The sequence below is a fragment of the Gymnogyps californianus genome, chromosome 24 (genome assembly GCF_018139145.2).
Source record: "Gymnogyps californianus isolate 813 chromosome 24, ASM1813914v2, whole genome shotgun sequence".
NCBI classification, from domain to species: domain Eukaryota; kingdom Metazoa; phylum Chordata; class Aves; order Accipitriformes; family Cathartidae; genus Gymnogyps; species Gymnogyps californianus.
Window position 1 is genome coordinate 83,429 of NC_059494.1, and position 24,423 is coordinate 107,851.

General features: G+C 50.4%; 1 protein-coding gene across 3 annotated transcripts in view; it reads right to left on the reverse strand.

Annotated features, from left to right (window-relative positions):
* Positions 1-485: 485 nt before the first annotated feature.
* CELF5 (CUGBP Elav-like family member 5) overlaps positions 486-24,423 on the reverse strand; it is a 42,184-nt gene continuing 18,246 nt past the window's right edge. The window contains exons 3-13 of one of the 3 annotated variants that reach the window (XM_050910717.1): positions 20,938-20,986; positions 13,091-13,219; positions 12,416-12,495; positions 11,288-11,434; positions 5,840-5,984; positions 5,020-5,166; positions 4,747-4,809; positions 4,576-4,659; positions 3,337-3,480; positions 3,059-3,223; positions 486-2,009 (exon numbers count right to left, since the gene is read on the reverse strand). In XM_050910717.1, the coding sequence (XP_050766674.1) occupies positions 3,096-3,223; positions 3,337-3,480; positions 4,576-4,659; positions 4,747-4,809; positions 5,020-5,166; positions 5,840-5,984; positions 11,288-11,434; positions 12,416-12,495; positions 13,091-13,219; positions 20,938-20,986 (1,116 nt within the window). In that variant the 3' untranslated portion in view covers positions 486-2,009; positions 3,059-3,095. Of the gene's footprint in view, positions 2,010-3,058; positions 3,224-3,336; positions 3,481-4,575; positions 4,660-4,746; positions 4,810-5,019; positions 5,167-5,833; positions 5,985-11,287; positions 11,435-12,415; positions 12,496-13,090; positions 13,220-20,934; positions 20,987-24,423 lie in introns of those variants that run through there. The other 2 variants (XM_050910718.1, XM_050910719.1) reach the window with 2 other exon arrangements.

Consider the following 24,423-nt stretch of genomic DNA (forward strand, 5'->3'; position numbering starts at 1 on the left):
AAATGCTTGTTTTAAACCAGCTTGACCTAGAATTTCCAAAGTCCTTTTTTTTTTTCCATTTTGCATTTGTTGGTCTTTTTTTTTTTTTTTTGTTTTGTTCAAAATTAGATTAAGTTTAAACTTCATGAAATTACTCGTAGCAGAAATAAAGTACATTATACAAATCACGTACATAATAGATGTTAAGTATAAAAATGGTATTTACAATAAGTAAACATGGACTATAGAAACATACAGACTCACACAGCTTCCTCCATCTCTCATAAACACTCAGCATCAGATACAGAGGGGCAGTTGAGGAGATGTGAAGGTACTTAAAGAACTGTGCCACAAACATCTGAATAAAGGGAACCTGGAGGAGGATGAGAATTGGCTGGGGTTCTCTGAAGTCTCCATTTCTCCCTTCAGTATCAATTGCATCAACCTTTCTCCACCAACCCTCTGTTCATGTTTGAACGCAGACGTGCGCATGCGCGCACGCACACACACACAGAGACAGAGGGGAATGTTCTTGGTACCTTATCAAACTGTGGAATATTGAAACTAACCATTCAGAAGGTTTGTGGGGTTGGTTGGTTTGTTTTGTTTTTCTTTCCTTATTTTGGTAGAAACTTAAAGAGACTGTTTCAAGTTGTTAAAGGGATATGCCTTGTCAGTATGACACCCCCCACCCCCAGGGGATCTTTGTTAAATCAAGCTCTGAACTATGTTCTGTGCTTAAGTGTATGTGTACATAGCTGTATCTATACATGCTGCATAATGTATTATCGATCCCTTGGAAGGGGTGGTGGGGAAAAAAAAGAATGGCAACCCTCTTTCATCATACTATCCTTGTGTCTGCTTGGGAAAGCTTTGCAGAGGGTGCAAGAGGTGAGTCCTCTTGCTAAATTCAGATGGAGAAAATGTCCTGTTTCGTCTGGGAATTGGAACTGCCCGCTAACCAGCATTAGGTTACTTCCAACATGGGGAGGCAGTGTGTAGCCCCTGGGAGGCTTCTGTCACTCTGTTTTGGAGATTGCATCTGCTCACACTCTTTCATCTTCTCTTGCCTTGATCAAGAAAATGCTCCGTTACCATGGAGAGCTATGAAATACGGATCTGTGCCACGTGTGGGGAGGCAGTACAGTTCCTGTAGGTACAGGGACTGGTTTCCTGTGCTTTCAGCCTAATTGAGGCGTACTCAGGATAGGCTCTGGCACCAAATTCCAGGAGCTTTGTCTGCAGAAGCCCTTGGAAAGATAAGACTGAGAGCGCTTGAGATCCTTAACCAGGCTGGTGCTAAGGTCGGTGGATGAGTGACTTGAGCTGAGCAGCTGGCTGTGCCCTAATCCTGGAGGTATGTAGTTCTCTTTCTCCTTGCTTCTTGCTAATGCTGAGCAGAGAGATGCACTCTGTCTCTCTCGCTCTCTGTCCATCCAAGCATCCTCTCAAAATGTTCAGGCCTATCTGCAGTGCTTGCTGAGAAGACACTGTTGCAAAGGTAAACCCTTAACTTCCGATCCCTCTTGTAAGGAGTCAGTCTCTGAATGGAAAAGTTTGGTCCTGTGAGCCACTTTAAAAAAAAATAGAGACTGTATATATATATATTTATATTTATCTATGAAAGGGCCAGGAGATGGGGCAGGAGGCAGGGAGGGATGGAGCTAAGTTTCCATATATCACTGCAGTAACCTAGAGACACACCAGTGGGTTTTCTTGGTCCGTGTACTCCAGGCATACCCCAAAAGGAAGAGCTTGAGGTCCCCAGGGGCTGCTGGTTTTCTGGTCCCTTTGCTATGCACCACATTAGCAGCAAATATGCGAGTCCGTCGTGGCAAGAATCTTCCTGCTGGGCAGATATTGAGCCTTCTCCTTAATTGCATGTTTTGGGGAGGAGGGCAGAAGGAGGACGGGGTGGGTAGGTGGGGAGCAGAGGAAGGAAAAGGGTGGAGTCAAAGAGTTGATAAATTTACTGGCCTCTCTGTAAATCAACCTGAAGCAGAAATTCTTCCTCTGGACTTTCCCTTCACCTGAATAGAAAGGGAGGAGGGAGGGAATTGGGAGATTAGGAGGACATCTATGCAAACCTCAGGTTTTGAGTTGCTGTTGCTTAAACGTGGAGGAAGATGACCCCAATTGGAAGGGACCGAGATCAGCCCTCCCTTGCTCCCAGTCTGTTGGCTGGTAGGAACTAGCTCTTTGACAGCCAGCTCTCACATCAGGCAGCTCTTCTGTGGCCCTTCAGGGTCTCACCTTTTCTCTGCTTTTCTGTGATCCTTGTGAATAATGGTATTGTCCCTTCTTACCCTGGAAAGCATTCTCTGCAGACTAATTTCAGGGCACATGTAACAATTGAAAACAAAACTATTGGGTTTTAAAATCTTTTTAGGAAGATGAACACTTTTTGGGAGTAGTCAGAAAGTAGACTGAAACCTTGCTTAGACCACAGGCAGATAATTTGAATCCATCTGCCTGTCGGGGCCCTGAGTGCACTAACTGGCCTTAATGGCCTCGACCAGCCTCACGTGTGGCTTCTGTCTACACTCTCTGCCCATGCGCCCAGGAGTCTCATTACAGCTCAAGCCTGTGCCTTCAGTCCTTGTCTGATCTACATCGCGGAAGTGTCAGTCTCCACCTGTCCATGGATCTTATTATCTGGGCTCCAACCCTTGGATTGTCTTCCTGTCTTGATGTTGGATCTGTTTATTATTCTCATTATAGACCTGCCTGGTAATCACTGGACTATGTCTGACCCTGTTTACCTTCACCAGACCTGATCCTGATCCTGATCTTGACCTGCAGATTGACTCTCTGGCTTGGCCTTGGGCCTGCCTCATTGCCACAAACTTGCCTGATGATCTAGACTCTTGGTTGAACCTGGCCATCATCTCCAGGCCTCCCTTGGTCGCCTTGCTCAGGTGCTGGGGCTGGGCCCTGGCCAGCGAGGCCTGTGCCCTGCTAGCTGTGTTACTGCATTCAGTTCCTGGCTTCCCACCCCGTAGGGAGCAGCCAGACCTTGCTGCCCCCTGACACTGGCCAGCACGGTGTAGGAACTGTGCTGTGATGGTGCCAGCTTTACCTGTGCTGCAGAAGTGACTCCTGCTTGCTCACTGCTGTCAGTAGGGATGGTTAGCATCCTTGGGTCGTTTTAACTGGACCTTCAAACGTTTCATGCCAATCTGGAAGCCATTCATGGCCTGGATAGCAGTCTGTGCACTGGATGGGTTGTCAAAGCTTACAAAACCTGAAGGACAGGACACAGGCATGGATAATAACGGCACTGTTGGTGCCACGCCCAATGCATGAGTGTCCTAGTTATCCATCATGCTTCCCTTGCCTGCTGGCATCAGCACTCACCAAAACACTTGCTCTGGTTGGTGGCACGATCCATGAATACCTTGGAGGAAATGATATTGCCAAAGGGCAGGAACATCTGCATCAACTCATTGTCTCCAAACTCCTGAGGGAGATGGTAGATGAAGAGATTGCAGCCTTCAGGACCTGCAGGCAGGGGGGCAATGGGGAGGGACAAAACAGAGAGCCCCCAAAGGGAAGGGAAGAGAAATGGGCTCAACTCAGAGCACAGCACTGGAAGAGAACCCCAGCACTGCCTCCTTCTGTCTTGACCTCCCCTTGCTTGTCTCTCTCTGTCTCTGGTCCACAAAGGGTTCTGAGGGGTCTCTAAGAGCAGCTGGGAGGCAATATGCAGAGTTAGAGTTTCTGGAGAGCAGATTCACTTTCACAGCTTGCCCAGTTCCCACGTGGGGTGCTGGACACAAAAACTCTGTGAGTGTCTGGGTGCTGTTTTGCTGGAAGGAAATTAGCTGAGGTGACAGCTCCTTGTTCATAGCGCTCCCAGTCCTAGGAGAGCAGCAGACACTGCTACGTGAAAGGCGCTGCTCTAGTGTTCCCTGCCCACAGCTATGCAGTGGTTGCCTTCAGGCCATAAGCCACAGCCCCAACTGGAAATCTCCTGGATTGCCACACATCCAATTTATGGGCTGACCTGGTCCTGCCCAATCCTTCACTTGCTCCATGTGAGCCTGATGAGCACAAGGAGCTGTTCCCTCGCTGACACCTGCTGTACGAAGCAGGAGTAGACAGAGAATGCCTTTGCCTCCAAATTCTGTCCAGGCCGGTTTTGAAATAAGCTGAAAAACTCAGGAGGCTAGGAAGGCTGAAGAGAGAGGACAGTATGTTGGAGAGGCTGATTTGACTGGTACCAGTGTGGTTCTGGCATCAGTAAAGATGGGGAGGAAGTGCTCTTTTCCCCTGCTTGCATAGGGAAGGTGCTGACTCTATACCCTTTGGTGTCAAAGCTTGGTGTTCTAGTGTTTGCTGTCCCCTTTGTACTTGGCAGCATCTGGCCAGGGATGAGCTCAGAAAGTTTGCATGACAAGCATCCTCTGAACCCTTCCAGTCCACTCACTGCAGAGACATGGTTGGTTCCACAACCCAGCTCCAATATTAAAGCTTAGAGCAGACAAAGATTAGTGCTGTCTCCTCTCCATTGGTTCTGTGGTGCAGAAGACAAGCTACACAAATTCACCCCACCCCACCCCTGCCAGACACACACACTCCCACCCTGATCCTCACCTTCTCGTTGCTGCTGCTGCAGGATGGGAGGTGGCTGAGGGATGCTCTGAGCAATGGGGGTGATGGTGGTGGTAGGATACACAGCTGTATTTCAAGGAGACAGAACAAACTGTTTACCTGAGGATCTGGTCAGCCACACAAGGGCCTGAGGGAGACAAGGGAAGCTGGTACCTGCATACTGCTGAACTCCTGTGAAGGCTGGGTGCAAAGTCTCTGCTACTGAAGGGCTCTGGGCTGCAGAGAAGAACATAATCAGAAGCCCAGCAAAGGGAATCACTCATGCGTTCTCTTTGTCTCTCTCCCCCCACCCCTCTGCCAAGTGAGTCTCAGTGCCTGGCCGGTAGGGAGCTAGAAAAAGTGTTCTGTGTGGGGAATCCAGAAAAGAGGAGCTAACTGCAGTTCCTAAGGTCTCTGGATGGGTTTTTTTTTTCCTGCTCTCCATACCTGAGTATGGCACAAGGCCATTGGTGTAAACTGTTTCCAAGGTTGGATGCCCGTTTGGAAATGGTACCACTCCAGTGAATCCATTTGAAATGGGTGCCACCAGTCCCGGCATGGCTGCTGTTCCCAAAAGAGGCGGTGAATGTAGCCCTGTAGAGCAAGAAGAGAGGACATCCCATGAGAGTTGAGGTCCCACAAAGCCCGTGCTCCCTCCTTCCATCTGCCTGGCAAGACTGCTGTGTATGAAGCTATTATCTCTCCTAGTAGGCACGTGGAGGTGACAGACTAACTAGTGCTGGAGCCTTCACAAAATTAGAGGCAGCACTAGTGAGAAGAGCATGCGCAGCATTGCTAGTTGTGGTTGCTGTCAGAGCTTTGGGATGGAACATTTTTAATCCAGGTTTGTACAGCACCTAGCATGATACAGACCTGTTCTTGACAGGTGTTGAAACCCAATATGCATTATTGCTGATATTATTACTGTGGGATGATGATAATAGCACTGCTGTACTCAGTCAGGTGCAATCCTGGGAACCTGGTCCTTCTTTACTATATCAAAGGGAAAAACTGCAGCAGAGAGGAACAGCAGTAGGGCAAGAGAATGTGCGTTGAGGGTGTCGGGGACGTTGCAGAAATTTGCACAAAACTAGGGACTGCTGTCCTCAGGGGCTGCATTGTTAGAAAAGAGTGGCCTAATCCAGATGCTGAGCCTGGAGGGATGCGGGAACTGTTTTACCTGTATGAGCGCCGTGCTGAGTGCCGGGGCAGGAGATTCATTGGTAGTAGAGGACTTGCTGCGTCCTGGCCCACACCAGGCCCTCACCTGATGTTGGTGCAACAGGAGTGGCTGGCAGCCCATTGAGACTGACGGCACCGATCTGCTGGATGTGGCAAGGGGAAAAGGCGACGCCTGGGCTCAGGTAGCTGCCATGGGAGGTGGAGAGAACCGTCGTCTGCTGCTGCATCAGCTGCAAGGCAGGACCATGCAGTCAGGGCCCCACGCTGCCCAGGGCTTTGCGCCACTGAGGGCCTCGCGCTGCCCAGGGGTCTCGCCCCACTCAGGGCCACCTCCGGCCCAGTGGCTGCTCCGCCCGCCCCAGGCCTCGCGCTGCTGGGCGCCTCGCGCTGCTGGGCGCCTCCCGCCATCGGGGCCCCACCGCAGCCGCGGGCGGAGCCCGGGGAGGCTGCGCAGGCCCGCTCGGCCTCCGCCTTCCCCCGCCGCTGCCGGTGGCCGCGGACGGGCCGGACCTGCGGCCTCGGCATCTCCCCCAGCCGCCGCTGGGGGTCGCCGGGCTCCCGCTGCCTGCCCCGGAGCTTCCCGCGACTCAGCGCGACCTGCCGGGGCGGGCGGCGGCGTGGCCGTCCTCTGAAGCCCCGCGCCGCGCCCGGCTGACGGTCTCCGCGTCCGGGAGCCCCCGAGGTGGGCCTGGAGCTCCCTGCGGCCACGTACTCACGCAGGGGCTGCCCCGGCCACGGCGGGTCGGCGGCCTGGGCCAGGCCATGCGTGGAAGCCCCCGAGAGCTGGGCACAGCTTCGTGCCCTGCAGCCGGGGGACACGGCTAGGCAGGCATCCTCCACAAAGCCAGGGCCGCAGCCGGGCAGCCCTCCACCCACCCTCGCCCTCTCCACGTGCCAGCAGCCTTGAGGGGTCTTTGCTCACTCAGCTATGCGCCAGGCCATCGGGCCATCGGGATGGGCCCCTCCTGCTCAGAGAGCTCCTGCAGGGGGGAAGGGGGCAGGGAAAGGGGTGTACTCCTGGCACCCAGCAGCACCCTCTCACCGCAGGCCCTACTGCTCTGTCAGGCCCAGCAATGACATTTCCTCCCAGCCACAGCCCCTTCTCTGAGCACTGCCACTTCTCCTGGGACACTGCCAGGTATTAAATAACACAGCTTTGCCTTGAGGAACGGGGTCCAAATCTCTCTCCTTTTGCCCAGCCTCAACAAGGAGACCGTGCTGCTGGGAGACACGCGAAGCTCATTCTGGTACATGCACCCTGCCGTACAGCCAGGTGTCTGTCCAGGTCCAGCTCTTATGGCATGCTTTGCTGTCTGAGATCTGCCCCATGATCCACTGAGCTCAGTCTTTCCTCCGGCAGTGGTCTGCACCACTTGGGGGATTGCAGCTCCTTGTGGTCCCGTAACACACCTGACTAGGCAGAGATGCACAATGCAAAAAGAAGGGGTGGGGGGGGTGGGGCGGGGGGGGTGGGACACGAGGTTGGGAGGACGGTTAGGAGGAAGAAGAAAAAAATCCTTCTGGTCCTATTTGGCCATCAGTTGGTGCTGTGGAGCATAAGATTAAATCAGACTGCACTCTGAGTGCAGTGGCAACAAAGACTTAGTTCTGGATGCAAAATTATCTAGCCCCTTTATAAGCCTTGTCTTCACCATCAAGCAAGAAGAGCAGGGGAGGCACGGGCACAGCTCTCTGGAAACTGTATAATTCCACAGGAGGAGCTGGACGGTGGCACATGGCAAAAACCAAGAAAAACACAAATCCTCCTTACACTAACTACAACCGTATCCCACTGTGTGCTTTGCAACATAACTACACACCACTCAAGTAACCCGCCTCATCCACAAATGGCTGTCAGTAAGCCAGTTTGGTAACTCTGAAAAGTTCATGGCTAGCTAAACCTTCTCTTAGTTTCCTCCACACAGAAGCTGATTATTGCTGTTGCATAAAAAGAAGAGGAATTGCCTAATTGCATGACATTGCTGTCTCTGTAAGCTGGCATGAGCAAAGCAGCTCGGGTGGAACTGACTCTGCACGGCAGCGCTGGGATAGGGGAGAGCCCTTTTTGGGGCAGAGGTGGGACACTCCCAGGCACGCCACAGAGCAGGGTCTCTGCAGGCAGGCAGGACTGACTGACAGCAAAGCGGTTCACTATCGCCTGACTCCAGAAAGCAAGCGCCCTGAAATCACCTCATCTATTTGCCGCCACATTGTCTTTGGAGTGATTGCCCTGAAGCACAAGTCACTCACATTACTGGGAACCACTCACCCTGAGCCAGGATTACAGCAAAATGTGGCCTTCCTGAGAGCACAAAACTCTGCTAAGGAAGGTGTCCCTATGGCAAACGGTCTGCACATATTCCTAGTCCTATCTTCACACTGTCCCCATTTAAGGATGCAGGAACCAGTGCATTTCTTATTTACTAGATGAATATTGATTTTCTTTTTTCTCATTAATGCCTGTTCTGTGCCAGGCTCTGGCAGGAACAAGACCTGCATCCAACTGCACATGCACCAAACTAGCATTCTGAAATTGTTTTCATTACTTAAATAAAATTACCATAATGAACCATAAGAGCAGAAAGAAAAGGGGGGGGCTGTGAACAAACTATGTTTTGTGCTTAGAACTAACTGATTTATGAAATACAAGAAGTATTCGAGCATTATAAGCAGTTAGTAAATTGCACTGGCTGCTTTTTTAAGACTTCAGGCCTCTTTTGTATTGATAGATTATTTTTTCAGCTCCCAATCAGTTCCCTATTCCATCTGAACCAATGACTGAATTCAACTTGTTGAATAAACTGAAATGAAGGAAATACTCACTTTTCACTTGCAGAAGACGCACCTGGGATCAAAACCTGGTTTAAGCACCAAAATAAACTGCTTCCAGATGCTTAGCCAGTCATATTTCCCAGATAAGAATTTTTCTTACAAACTGTATCAGCTAACATGTACTGTTTGACTGTTTTTAATATCTTATTTTGTATATTTGAATAGATCAGAATAACTTTAGACCTAACATAGTTTGTGATTATTTCAAGTTTAATTTGAGATAGTTTTTAAAGGAAAATGCAATTAATATAAATTTAAAACATCCAACTGAAAAAAAAAACCAAAAACCAAACAACCCAGGCTCCAAACTTCTTCCTCCTAGGCCGGGGACCCTGGGGACTGCTTTGCCTTGGCAAGGCAGCAAATCCCATGGGGACAGGGAGAGAAAGTTGTTGGCATATTGAACTGTGAATGTAAGAACCAATGCCTATGATGCACCAGTTCACCCCAGCAGCACTCGCTCCTCTCAGTCTGATTCAACCACATACATAATCGTTAGCTGCATCTCCTGGGCCTGTGAGTAACCTTGGGTGCAGCATCTATTACTCCAAGCCCTGCACCATGCAAGCATGAACTATGTTGGAATTCCCTTGAGCCCTGGCTTACCAGAGGTCCCAGCTCCCAAGAGCTGCCCATGGCAGGACATTTGGAAATGCTGTAAGGAGATTCAGCAAGGAAATCCCTCCCTTCTGTCCCCACTTCCAGAGATATTAGATGGCATTTTAAAGGGTTGATACCCTATCCCTCTGATAGGGACACTGTATGCGTATGAGAACTGGCTAGGATCTTTCCTCTGGGAGAAGGGAGGCCAAAGACTGGGATGACACAAGAGAAGAAAAAATTAGGTGAGGTCAGTGCCTCAGAAAGAAGGAGAGAGAACCAAAACCAGTGGAAAGTAAAAGGAAAAGAAGGAAAAAACCTGGAAGAGTGGGAGACAGGCTGAGTCTTGAGTCAAGGGGAAAGCCAAAATAAAGTCACAGCACAGGAAGGCCAGTGAAGAATCAGAGACAAAGCAACAAATTTACAGACACAACTGAGGAGAAAGAAGATGCAGATAAGCAAGGAGCACAGCCTAGGCCTGACTGGCTTCTTGCCATCAGCAGAAGTTTCTCAAGATTGGAGGGCACTTAAAGACCGAGTCTAGAAGGTCTCGCTGCTCTCCTTCCTTACACATCCTGGACCATCAGCTAATAAAGTACTTTCTGCCATCATAACCTCACTGTGTGGTCCATTCCTGCCTCCTTCATGCCATGCCCAAATTAGCGCCATCTCCATGACAGCAGAAGAGACACCACAATAATCATCTCATAGCTGACCCACAGCTAAGCTACAACCTCAGACCTCAGGTATAGCTGGCTTGTGGATTACAAGGCTGGATAGAAAAGACTGGTTGTGGCAAGAGATACTGGTGTCTGGTCAGACAGGGTTCTCCCCACTAAACCATTCTTCTGCTGGAAGCCTTGGTGCTTGGAATGGTATAGCTGTTCTCAGCCTCATTACACAAGAAGAATCAAGTAATCTGTGTTGGACAAATTCTACATTTGGTTCCGAAAATTCGCCAACGGAGCCTCATATGTATTGCCTCTTTTCTTTTGCTACTCCATGCTCTTGCCACACACTTAAATGGTATTTGGCAGTTTCTGGAGATTCTTTGAGGGAAACGGGCAACAATTGAGAAACAGTTCCTTCTCTGTCAAGTAGATGGAAGGGAGACACACCAAGTAGCCACTGAAGCCAGAGGTGAAAGAGGTATCCACATATATGAGAAGGACAGGTTTATTTGCACTCCCCCTCTGGAAAATTACTTTCAGTAATGGTATCTACTTTTGAGTTCTTTGTTTGACGCAAGCATCTCTCATGCCTTGAGCAATTTCTAGGCCTCCTTCCATGGGCTTTATACTTGGTAGCAGAGACCTGAAAGTGACAGTCACCAAGAAGACCCAAAAGATGCTCCACCACAGCTGATCAGGGACTTGTTGAGTTTGGGACCTACTTCAAACATCAATTGCAATGACCACCATCGCTCCAAGGCAATGAGGTTCTCTCACTAAGATCCAAAGCACAGCCAGTCTTGCCAGAGGAGGCCAGACTGCTGAAACACCTCTGACCCTCTGCTACCCACTGCTCCCTCTCCAGCATTCTGCAAACCCCACAGTCATACTAGCCAAGAAAGAAAACCCTGGGAGCCAAGGACAGCACTGGGGGAATTAGGGCCCTCCTGAGAAATTCAGCCGAGAAATAAACACATTAAGCTGGGCCCAGGGCTCTCATGGTGCTCCAAAAGCAGAGACACACATTTGTGCCATAGACCCAGAGGAAAGGTTCACAAGTTGGCAGGCTGCTATGTCTGGCAGACATCACCCAGGAATCATGGCTCTGAGCTGTCCTCAAAACAAGACAGAAAGACACTGGGTCATGCTTAACCTGTTCCCAGACACCTCCGCCAGTCTACACCACATCAGAGTAATCCAGCCTCACTTTGAGAAGGTCCCAGCTCTCTCCTGTCACCCCCTTCCAGGAGAGAAATGCACAAAGGCTAGGCTGCTGACTGGAGACACTGAAGCGAGGAACAAATCCCAGGTGCCAGGAAGCTTTCACGCATTTGTTACAGAGACCCGTTTGTGGTCTCCCAGCCCAGGTATGGTGTTGCCCCACAGCCAAGAGGGCAGCCTTTCCCCACACACACACGCGTGATACTCACAGCCTGCGCATAGGCGCTGTATGGGCTGAACGGCAAGGTGAGAGATGGAGTGAATATCCCCAGCTGCCCCACCATTTGCTGCATACGACGGAGGGTCCTCTCCTTATCTGTGTCAGCAAACTTCACCACTAGACTGGAGGAGGCGCCCTAGGCACAGAGAGAGGAGACAGAGAGAGGAGGCAGGGAGAGAAGAGGCCGTGGGACAGCCAGAGAGTCAGCAGTCAGGCAAGGTGGGATGGGGCAGAACGTGCAGCAGAGAGGAGTGGGAAGAGGAGCAGAAGAGCAAATATTGGCATGAAAGTGCTCAGGAGCTGCCTGGAACCTGGGCTGTGCCCTTCCCCATCCATCCGTCCACCCAACCCTTCCCCTCACACCCTGGGCCTTGCACAGCTGCACAAGGGGGTGCACACATCCCTGGCTGCGTTCACCAGGTGATGGTGCAGCCAGGAACACCCAGGACGTTGTCAGCCACAAGCACCATCACCACCATGAACTTGGCTGGATCGGCAGAGCAGTTCCTGGCAGCTGGAAATACTCCTGCTGCAGCAATGCACTGTCCTGCCCACAAGGTGCCCCAATCCAGGTTAGAGATTGTGAGAGACGAGATCACAACTGCAGCTCCACTTGCACAAGGCGGCACAGCTGCAGCTACACAATGCCACACAATGCACAAAGCGTTCCCATCCACACTCAGCCTGCCCCAGAGGCCTCCTCTACTGCCCAAATAAGAGAAGGCAGAGAGGGTGCTCAGACACTGCAGTCCTGACTGCTCACATTGCTGAATTGTTAGTTTGCGCCCTGCTCAGTTTTGAACTACTCCAGGTAGCTGTCTCCAAGACAAATTCATGGCCTGGTTCTTGGCTCTCTTTTATTTAGCCTTTATAGCTGTAAGTGCTGTCACTACCAGTCTGGACAGACATAGATATACACACACCAGCCGAGGAGACAGGATGGTCCCCAAAGACAAGAGCACAGATGTGCACACACATCCCCCCCACCCCCCACAACCACACGAGCTGGAAACTGCAGTTGAACCTGTCATAATTTTGGATAGTGATGGGAGGTCCCTGCAACAGGGTGATGGGAAGAGGATTAGGAAGAGGGTAGGTACCCTGGCCTTATACTCACGGGCATTGTCTGGCTGCCATGGAGTGCGTGGATTGCTGCCTGAGCCTCTGTGTGAGATGAGAACTTTACAAAAGCACAGCCTGGAAAGGGACAGAAAGAGTACAGGAGATTGCAGTGACAGGACTGCTGTGAAAGTGCCCCTTGCATCATCACACAAGAGACCATCTGGATCTCAGGCAGGGCAAAGGAAAGCCACCCCAAGAAAGCAGGGAACAAAACGAATGACTCCTCCCAAGTCCTCTATCCTGGAGAAAACAGGAAGGGTCTCAAATTGTTACTTCAATTATATACTCTATAGATGATGTCACCATCTCCACCCTTGCCCCTGATTATCTCTTCCCCAACTTCTCTATGCACTCCTAATTGTGGGTACAAACATTTCAAATTGCAGACACAGACTGAGCCAACAGGCTCACCAGTGATCCTGATAACTCGGCTACTCATCGTGCTCTGCTTCCCCTCCTTTCACCTCGGTCTCTGCCCATCTTCCCCAATCTTTCCTTGCAGCAGACAACTCTTCCTGCCCTGCTCCCTATGCCGGGCTGTGATATGGGTTCCTATAAAGACGGAGTGGGGGAATAAGTGCCCCAGTGGAAAGGAGGCACAGGTGGTGAGGCAGGTAAGTGCTACTTGAAGAGCAGGGAGAAAGGGCAGGACACACAGACGGGTTCACACCTTTGCTGTTACCATCAGGTCCACGGAGCACCGTACATTCATCAATGACCCCAAATGGTTCAAAGAGCCGGAGTACGTCATCCTCAGACTGCTGCTTATTTAACATGCCCACAAAGAGCTTCCTGTCCCCTAGGGGCAAACACAGAAACATCAACCTTCTATGAGGCTTACAGTCCAAAGCAGGAGGATAGGGACACTTAAGCACAAAACAGCCTAGTGTTGAAAACATGCCTGGCATGGAAATGATTTGCTGTTGGCTGAAATGCTTCCAGGGGTGAGTATGTAGGGTCCTCCCAAGCTCCTCACACCTGCAAAGGTTTCTGTGGTTTCCCCTGTCCTACCCTCCCCAAAGGAAAACAGAAGATTAATAATTTCCTTCTATTCATTAGCCCTTTCCTTTGAATGACCCAACACAAATGATAATAAGAAAAACTGCCTGGGCAATTATACCCTTATTGAACAATATGTGAAGTCCAAGAGGTACCTTAGGAAATACAGCAGACCAGCTGAGGCAGGGTGAATAAATTCCAGGACCCTTGGCTTCTGTTTCCTTTTCCTTCTCTCCAAGATCACTGTTTCCACAGCTGCTATGTAACCAAGCATCTTAGCTTCAATTTGCCCTTCCCTACCCCAGTCTAACCAGTATGTCTACCAAGCTTTCCTCTAAGGCCTGGAATAAACCCTGGCATCCTGGGTCCCAATTTGCCTCACCATAGGATCAGCCAAATGCGAGACAGTTGGGCGAGGACCAACAAACAGCTCCACGGTCCCCCCTCCCCCCTCTCCAAGGGCATTTTGTACCCGTGTCACACTGGCGGGGGGCTGGAAGGCTGGCCAATACATCCAGGACTTTGAGCTCAGGGTCCTTCTGGGTTCCTCCATCAGAAGGGAGAAGTGAGGATTATGGTTTTGTTGGGATGGCCAAGTGTGGAGGTGGGAAGAAAGGTGCACAGTGCTTTCTCCCCCTCTCTACCCCCATCAGTATACACAGGGGCCCATCACACAGCCTGATGCCATCCAGTCAAGCACAAACACAGCAGTGGGGCAACATCCTCCACAGATTGCCGTGAACAGCTATGAAAATAGCACAACATTAAAATCCCAGCCTACATGCCAGCCCAATCTCCATTTTTGCAAGGAGACAGTTGTGCCAACTACAGAGTTAACCCACCTCCACTACCCCAAACATGCATGGGGAGACATGACCCATAGGAGCAAATGTGTCAGGATATGGCTTGGGAGGAGCAGTGAGAGAGGATCCCTTATTGTTAGTGACAGGATCAGTGACAGGATCAGAGGGGCTGGCTTCAAACAAAACCAATGTAATGTGACGCACGTCAGGGAAAATAGCCAGGAAGCTGCTATCTGTTTGAGAGTGCAGTGACCTGAAAAACAACAGGTCTTGGAGCTACAGCAGCAGAGCAGGCTGCAGGGGTGGTGGTGCGTATGTGTGGCAGGAATGGATGACACATTACACATTCATACTGCCAGTAAAGCCCCCCCAGCCCCTTCCTTGCTCCCCTTGGCTCAGAGGATGGTTCCCACTCAGGTAATTAAGCAAGCCGCCTCCACCCCACTGCTCTGCCACATACAGAGACACTTGGGAACACATGCAGGAAGTATCTACATGTGCCATTGGTCCCTTGCAGAAAAGCAGATGCACACCCACAACATTAATGGACAAGCACATAGGCTCACACATGCACAGGAACATGCTTGCACATTGACCCAACCCCAGCAGATGCCTTCAGAAACAAAATTCCTCAGTGAGCAAGGGATGTGCAGACAGATGCACTCTTCCACCATGCAGACACCACAGGGAGCCACCTGTATGGCTGCACCACTCTACAGAGCCCAAGCACAAGCTCATGCAGGCACAGCTCTCCACTAGGCACTAGATGTACATGCAACACAGATGCCACTTTGATCCACCACAGATAAAGGGTTAAAAGTGCTGCATCTAAGGCTCTTACCCAGTCCCAAACAGATACTCCCGATTTATATCACTGGAAGTGGCTGAAATATATGGCCTTGTGTATTTTTTAAAGGCCAAACTTCCCAGCTTCCCCATTTTCATGATTCCCTGGACAACTAAACCTGTGGGAATTTCATCCCCTTCCATTTTCCTTGCGATTCTTTCTACATTTCTCCCTGCACCTGCATGACAATGGTTGCATTTTGGAGACACCATTTCAGCTGATTGAGTCCATCCAAAATTTAGTGCATTTTGGAGACGCTATTTCAGCTGATTCAGTCCATCCAAAATTTAGTGCTCTGGCAATGCCCAATAATCCCCAGCCAAGGCACAGGAGCTAATAAACCAGGTGCTGTACAGCTGCCTTCTTCGCAGTAAGACAGCATCTGCCCCCACCCAAGGGCCAGCTCAGAAATGCTGGTGGGCAAACCAGCAAAAAACATAGCACATAGAGAAGGTGAAAAATCTGACTGGGAGTGGAAAAAAAATGGGACTGGTCAGGAAGATATTTACTGGGAGGTGGAGAAGAGAATGGAAACTAAAGGAGCAGTAGCTCTGTGCTCCCATTAACATCACCTGGTGCCGTATGTGATCCGAGTTCGGCTATGGGAGGGGACACTTGAGCTCTGCAGTCTTGCCCCTTCCTCTACCCTGAATCTATATTGCAGCTGCAGCCAGGCCTTATTTCAGATACGTGCACCATGCTGCGCCCTTTGGATTGCAAACACAGCAGGAGTTCCTCAAAAAATACATCAACAAAGGGGAGAAACACACTGGGAAATATTTGTACTGACTTTAGATGCTGTAAAATAATCCTCTGTTCTTTGAACTAACAAGCAAATAACTGTGGACTAAGACTTAACAGCCAGAAATGCACTTGATGGTCTTGCCTTGCTCTTTAGGGACGCCAGCAGGCTGTCTGGCTGTTTGGGTGGAGGTGGCAGGCGGATGTCGAGACAACTGGGAAAGTCAGTTATATTAGAAATTAAAAAAGCTGGAACTCTAGGTGGGGGGAACATACAGCTACACAGACGTAATGTTACTTTTGTAACATTGGCCTTTTGCTTCTGATTTTGTGTAAAGTGAGGTTTTTGCGGAAGAATAGTAGGTAACCAGTGGAGAGCTGGTAATTCGTTCCAGTTCTGGCTGATGACTAATTCAGTGCAAAGACCTGATGGTTACCACAGCTACCCAAAGCTTAAGTCTCCGCCAAGCAACAGTCTAATGGATGCAAGAGGCCACAACTTTGCAATGGAGGCACTGAACAAAAAGGAACCTTGTCAACTTGCGATCAAATCCTATGAATTACTAGTTGTTTTCTCCTTCAGAGGGCCTTGAAATTTCCTGGATAGTTCTTGTGGTTTCATCCTCACACCATTTCTGTTGGATCAAAAGCATTTTTCTTTACCCTGCACTTTGGGAAAGGTCCATTGAAACAGTGGATGCTAGTCTCCATTCTAACAGTTTTACTGCAGGTCTTCTGTTGTCTGACAGGGCTCACTAACGGAACATTTTGGAAGTCCTGTGTTCATGTGGGAATTTCAGCTTTTCTTTTTTTAATTTGGAAGAAAAAAATGCCAGCCTTCCTGGCTATGCAGAACAGGTTAAAACTGTGATACCTTAGGGACTCAAGCTGTAAAGGCAAATATAAAGAAACACACCTATTGGTTCTGAATCTTTTCTGAATGCCCAGGATGGTAATATTAGAAGGGGGTGAAGTCACTGACAACGTCAGAGAAAGATTTCTTCACAGTTATTTTCATTTCATACAGCCCAGTTCCCAAGAGGGCACATAGGAAAAGGATCCAGGCTTGTTCCCCTAGGATGCCTCTTTGCAGCAACTGAGGACCTGTGAAAGGGCTCCTCTGCTGCTGACCTCTCTCCCTCTCCACGTGTTGGAGCCCAACCCATGATCTAGTGCCCTCTCACTTGAGCCAGCTTCGAAATAGGGGTGTTCCCCTACCAATAAGCAGGCTGCCTCATCTCTCCACAACTGGGCCGAAACCCTGCAAGCCCTTTCACCTGATGTCTGCTGTCACCACTCTTTCAAGCCGTCGATCCCAAAGCAGCTGGCATCTTCAAGCCACTGCTGTGGGTCACTGGCTCCTTTGGCTCACCAGCAGGGACTCCTGCAGCGCTGGAAGATCTTCTCTCTCCCACTTGTAACAGCACACCCTCCTCCTGCCATTTTTCCTTCACTTTCTCTCCAGCTCTTGTTTTTCACCCTCCGATTGGCAATTTCCCATGCTGTCCAGCAACCAGGAAAATTGTCTCTGATCTCTGACTGTTGAGTTCCCATGGAAACATGCCCTGGGCACAGTCAGTCACCCAGGCAGCAGGAGGAGGGCCAGTGCAGAGCAGGTCGCTGATGAAGATACCACGGGAACAAGCGAGGGGTTAAGGCTGAATGCTTCAGCCATGAGAGAGAGAGGAGAGCACAAAAGCTACTGGAGGATGCTCCTCTTGAAACTCAGTGGATTTAGGTCATGTGGCCAGCAGCTGTCAGCAGCAAGGATCAGGGAGAGGGAGGAAGGCCACTCAAGCAGTTGGCTGTGGATGGGACACAGCAAATCTTGGGTATGCAGAGAGCTTCCTTGTCTCTAAGGCAGTGCTAATGGGCTTGGGCTAGCTGTCATATCACATCAGCACAGCAGAGTGCTCCAGGTCTCGCAAAAAGCACAGACAAGCTCCTCTGCCCCCTCACTCTATCTCCTCCTGGCATTTCCAGGCTCACATCAGAGGCGTGAGGGAAAGGAGGAAAGAGCTGACAAAGCCTGTGCCAGAATCACAGGTCCCCGCCTCTGAACTAATGCAGGCAGCATCTTTTTACTAGTGAACTCCTTCTGCAGGGTGCAGTAACACTGAGCATCCAGATATCCCCACACAGCCCCTGCAGGGCTTGGCCAAAACTGCCCCTTTGGCACAAAAATTAGCATCTCTTAGACGAGGAGACAAATTCTGGTGCTCTAACTTCATGTACGTAATTCAGGGTGCTTAATTTGAGAGATGTCAGTCCCTGGAGAGGATAAGAGGTTCCTTTCAAGGATAATGCAGAGCAGAGCCTCACTGATGCATGCAGCTGTTCCCTTGATAAATTCCTAGTCCAAGCAGTTCTGCTCTGCCCCAAATCTTTCTTTTACCTCCTGCCAGTGTGGGACTATTGCTATAGGGAATGGCTCTTCCCCTATCTGCAAACTTGCTCATCCACTTCTCTGACAAGTGGAGCATCACAACAGAAACCTTTGGAAAGAGCAACCTGATTCAGACAAATATAGGGTGCTGTCTTGATGCTGCTTCTGCCTCCAGAAAAATTCCAGTTTGTCCAGGATCCTGCGGGAGCTACTCGCTTTTGAGCTCTGCAATGAAGCTGCAATGAAGCTAGGCACATGGGCTGGAGGGAGGCAGGTGTTCAGACTCCAAAGGCTGCTTTTCTCTATGACCTTCTCCATGGGAAGCAGAGCTGATGCCCTGACGTTTGCAGTCATTAGAGATTGTGGCACTTTTCATAGGCTTAGAGATTTCAGAGTCCAGCGCCTTGGCCAAAAGCTTGCCTCCAAATCAACATCCTGTTTTTGAACCTGTAGGCCTATTTCAGTTCAATTTGACAGAGGAGCTGAGGCGTCAGAGATGTTAAGTCCCAACACATTTTGTGATACTAGGTGGCTGTGTATAGAACAGAGTCCCTAGTAGTGCCCCACCAGCAAAAGAAAGACTGCAGAAATGACCTCAGCCTAGTATTGGACACCAGAGATGCCAGAGTTGCACTCATCGAAGAGACACAAACTGTTAAAACAAAGCTGCAGTGGTCGGTCTGTCCACAGCCTGAATTGTCTGTTTGGTCTGTTTTTACTGCTGTTGTGTGAGGGCTTAATGCTAGGGCTGTGCACGGGTGGTACTGGTGAAGGTAAATGTGTGCATTTGCCTATGAACATGTGTGTCAAGTGGCACATATATGTATTTGCAAAGCAGTGCACACATGGGGCATCTGTCTGTAGCTACATCTGCCTGTGTCTCTGTGTTGGCTGCGAGGGTTGCTATGCAGGCATGTCTTACAGCCTGAGAGTGCATGAGATCTGCCAGTGTGTACATGTAATGGTTTTGTGATGTTGAGTTATTGGTATGACTGGCAAAGGCTTTTCTAGTCTTCTATGCTTTTTTTTTTTTAAAGACTCATTAGGAATAACCTCAGATACAATTACACAATTTCTGAATTAATTAGACATCTAGGGTGCAAATTTTTAAAATCAATGTGGTGGAGGAAGGATCGACCACCTAATGGCTGTATCTAGAGGCAATATGAGGTGTCAGTGAGCATTCAGCTTCCTCTATTCCCACTGCAGGCACCTCTAAAGGACAGCTCATCCACTCCTAATATCGGTGTCAAGAGTGAGAGAATGAATCACCCTGAAGGCACTAGTCTCTTTTTACTGTCTATAGCATGGACGAGGACCTTAAACTCAACCCTGAACCCAGGGGCTGAAGTAAGGTGAGATTAATCCAGTCCTATGTGTTTTAGGCATGCTAGTTTCTTTGGAGGCTTAAGCCATGGTTCTTTTCAAAAGGAGCATGTCTACAGGTGACATGCCTGAGATTCTCAGTATAGCCCAATGGAATAAAAATGCCCAGACTTCAGTAAAAGTCAGGTGTCTTATCCCTCAAGTAAGTAATGAAAAGTCACAGATTCTGTTTGGAAAAATGATCTGACTTAAACTGACGAACTTTTTTTTTTTTTTAAAAGGAGAATCACACAACCATAAATACACACATTCATATAAAATATATCTCATGTTCCTGCCAGTGCAATAATTGAAAGTCACTACAAACTGCTTGAAAGTGACCCTTAAAATTTAAAACAAAAGCCTTCCAAATCTAAACACAGCATGCAGGATATGCTGCCCTACAGGACAAAGAGTCTCACACAAATTCTCCCCTCCCCACTACTAAACTGCTTTCAGAGGCAGCACCAACAGCACAAGGCATGGAGAGGCAGATGCAGGAATGGAGAGAAGAGGAAAAGAAACATATCGGTAAGACAAGAAAAAGCAGCAAAACGAGTTCATAAATTTGGAAAAGGCTGGAGTTGCAAATCTTCTCCACCTGGAGGAGGCACCTGAGCTGCTGTGAACTCCCCATTAAATTAACAGAGATTCTCCTGTTCCCAATCTTCCACCTCTGAACGACTCAGTGTATGCTGCTCCAACCAAGCTGGTCCCCTGCAGGCTGACAGCACTTCGGTCTCAGGCCTAAACTCAGGATCCTTTCCCTTCAGACACTATTTACCCATCACATGCTATTTTCTGCAACAGCACTGTGGCCCTGACAGTGTGATGGGGGCTGCTGCAGGACTGAGAGTGGAGAGGCTGAGACAGTCCAACAGTGATGGGGGAGGCAGAGGAGTGAGCTGCAGACAGGAGAAGCAGCTGCGGAGCAGCGAGCTGAACAGGTTAAAAAGCCAGTGCTGCTGCATGGCTGATCAGGTATAAGAATGAAGAAACCTCTTCCCAACTCCTTACACCCCTTCAGGACCCCTGCTGCCATACACCAAAGTGCATGCCTGCTTCAGTAACCTCCTAGGGCAGATACTGTGAGGCTAATAGTACCCTCAAAGGGCTGGGAAAGAGAGTGGAGTGGGCAGCCACATTATTACCCTCAGGACTTGGGGTGCTCTCAGCTGCCCGCAGTGCCAACCTGAAGGCTCCCCATCAAAGCCTATCCCTAGACTCTCCCCCTGCCGCCCCAAATGCCTCCCACACACAAACATCCCTTCATACAGACTGCAGGGAGAGGAAGGCCAGGTCAGGACCCTGTCTCTTTGCTTGGTCCCCCTCACAAGCACAAAGCCAAAGGAGAAACAAGGAGAGATGACAACTACCTCCACGGCTCTCGCTGTCTGCAGGTTTCACTTGAATTGGGCGCGCCATCTGCAATGAAAGAGAAATGCAGAAGGTTAGAGCTTGGCCCATCTGCCTGGCACATGGTGCTGATGGCAGTGGCACCAGGGTGCCCTTTTCTGCCTGCTGTGCACAGTAGGAGAGTGGCAGAAGGGAACCAAGACATTGTGATGGCAACCAGACCCCTTGAAGAAGGAACCACATGGATTTCAGACTTCTCAAAAGGAAACCTGGTGCTTTTCCCTGCTCAGCTGCTTGCTTGCCTGCAGGGAACAGCTCTCCTGGAAATGCCCACCATGCATAAACCTCCACCTCCTCCCACACAGCAAGTGGCAAAGAAAGGACTCCAAGGAAGCAGCTCATCACCACAAGACTGGAGCCTGAACAGTGGTCAGGGTGGCCTAAGGTGAGATTATGCCTGGAAGCTCTTCCTATGCCCACCTTGACTCAGCGCAGGCATGGTCACCTCACCTAATTAAGCCACTTAGTTTCCTTGCAGGAGGGAGGAAAGACTGCCTCTGAACTTGGCTAGGAGCAGTACAGCAAGCAGGCATGTTATGTTCCCCCCTCCCTAGCCCTCATGCAGTCAGAGCTCTGTGCACTAGATTGGCTCTAAAGAAGGGCAGTGCTGCTCTCCAGCAACATCTCCTGTCCACAAGGGGAATGCTCAGGTTGAAAGTGACAAAACTCCTCTTGCTTGGTTGTGGGGAAGAGCTGTTTACCTCTCTTGCACCCATTAGTGTCATCAGCAATAATCCAACCACAAGCAACAAGCCTGAGGGGTAGCTTAGCTCACGTGATATGGGGACACTCCAGGTAAGACAGAAGAACGCTTCTACCGATGAGTAGCTGCATTAAGTAACGCACAGCTTTAACTGTCTGGTTTGCAAAGCAGGGCAAAACTCTTGTCTGCTGGAAGGTATGCGTGTCCTATGCTGCCCAGAAAGGCAATTGACAAGCTGTAGCCTCCTTCCCAGGCTAGCAGGATCCAACTGAGCCAGAATCTCCTCTGAGGAACGGCGTACAAGGCAGATTTCCACATTCACAGCACATCTCACTCCATGTCTCTCAGCATCATTCACAGAGGCTGACAGTGACTTGAATCAGTGACATTCATAATAAAAACCAATCAGAGTATTACAGGTAAGACCTGCACACAAGTTACAGGTCCAGGCGTAGTCTGTCCCCTCTCTTAGGAAACACCCTCAGGAAAAATAGCAACAATAACAAAACAGAAAATGAAATCAAGCCATGAAAGTCACCAAATGAAATGTGTTTAGAAGCCAGCATGCAAAATGTGGACTGCTGTCACTCTCCAAGTGGTGGCTGAGCCAGACTGGCCAGAAACCAGAGGTAGAGCCCACATTCACAACAGCTGGAGGAAACCTGTGAAGTAACTTTGCAGTTCACAGGACAGAGATACCAACCAGAAGGTGACAGGCTGCCGTGGCATGGCACACCACTGCTGAAGCCTGACCGCTGAGCACAAGAGAGTGCTTGTGGCAGCTGGGGGCTGTGAGCTGGCTTCCGCTGACTGGTGGATCTCAGGCAGGATGAGCAGAAGCTGGGACCAGCCCCAAGCCATACCATCTCTGCCTCACGAGCAATATGGGGCTGCTTGGCAGAGCCAGAGACTGGCTGGTGGCTTCCCAAAGGAAGGCCAAGCTGCTGCCATGCTGCACCTCGGTAGGCAGCAGTGCCAACTCCAACTCCATCTCCCAGGACTTGCTCTGTCATTTGGGGGAAAGGGAAATGCTGAGGGTCCCTCTCCCACTCTCGATCAGCTGCATGGATTTGCAGAGCTCCTAACATCCCGCTGTGCTGCCATGTGGCCCCAGCATGTGCAGCACTGGCACTCGCCAGCCCCTGGACTGCTGCTCCCTCCACAAGCTGCCAAGGACCAGGCATCTCTTTCAGCCCATGAGCTGAGTGGGATGTGGGGCAGGGGTTCAGAAGGATGTGGTCAGACATTGCTCCAGAAAGCCTCAGATTTCCTCGCTGAGAGGCAGTGGCTCCTATCGCTGCTCACAGCCTCTGGCAATTATGCCTGTGCAAACCGAGGCTGGGGGTGTTTCGGCAGCAGGCTGGGTGGGAGAGGGCAGGCAGCCCAGATGTGTGCTTGGAAGAGAGGGCTCAGTGCGGAGCCAAGAGGGGCAGCTGGCCACCTCACTCCCCACTGCTCCCACAGCACTGAGAAATAGCTTTGTTTCTACCCAGGATGCAAAACCAGGATTAAGCTAAACAGATGGGGAGGGAGATGGAGGGACAGACTCGGATCTTAGCTTCTATGAGGAGCAAATCCGTTTGGGGGAAGGGAGGGAGGAAGGGATGCTGTGGAAGCCAAGAGCATCACACCCTCACGTAAGCACGGACCCACCCAGGAATGCTGGGGCTGAGGGCTTGGGGCAAGGAGTCGGAAAGGATGGAGGGAGGTGAGGGAGGGGGTTAAGTACCTGAGGACATCTCCCTGTCCCCTCCCCCAACAGGGCTGTCACTCCAGCTCCCAGCACCTAGGGTAAAGGAGGTGTTGTCATGGAAACGGTTATTCACCACATGGAACCTGACATTTGTGGTTGCCATGGAAACCAGCTCTTGGGGGCATTCCCTCTGCTTTGCACAAAAGAGACATTTTGATATGATCTCTGGGGAGGGGGCCCCCTCTACCCATCTGTCCACCCCTTTCCTTCCCCCCATCCCAGGCACTGCTATGCAGCTGAGGGTGCACTGCAGGGCCTGCCCCTGGGACAGCGAGCCATGGCTGGCCCTACTGAACCTGCCCGTCATGGGGGAGTGCACGCCATGGGGGAGTGCACCCCACAGGGTCACACACCCACAGCGGGGCGACATTCCCACAGCAGGGCCATGGCACGATGCCTGCAAGACAGCACTGGCAGTAGAGGTGCCAGCGCCGATGCCAGCACAGTGACGTGGGTTAGCACCGGTGCAAGTCTGGAAGCAGTGTCTGGCTGTGGCAACATGAGGAAGTGGGGCTGCCTAGGGTGAGATCAAGCATGTGGGCTGCTCTGCACCCCACAGCTGTGGCCACAGCTTCTCTCTTGCCTACCTGACACAGCACCTTGGCAGGGCACAGGAAGATTCACCCTCTGCCAATGTCAGACCAAGCCCTCAGTCAAGGGCTGCCCATTTCTAGAGACCTTGCGAGCTCCAGTGCCTTTGAGAGCCACCCATCGAACTGAGGTCTGGTCTCTAGGCTGGTCTTCATCTGCTCTGGAAGATGTGGGTAAAGAGGAGAAAACAAGATACAAGACATTTGTCCAGATGCTGAGGCTTGGAGAAGAGCAGCAGGATGCTCTGCCTGCTGCTTCCTGAAATGGGAGGTCTCCCAACTGAGGCAGAGGCAGGCACGGTCCTCCTTGCAGAGAACTGGATACCCAGAGGCTTCCACAAACAGGCCAACAACACTTTAATCCTTCCATGTCCCATGTTGCCATCAAAGATGAACAAAA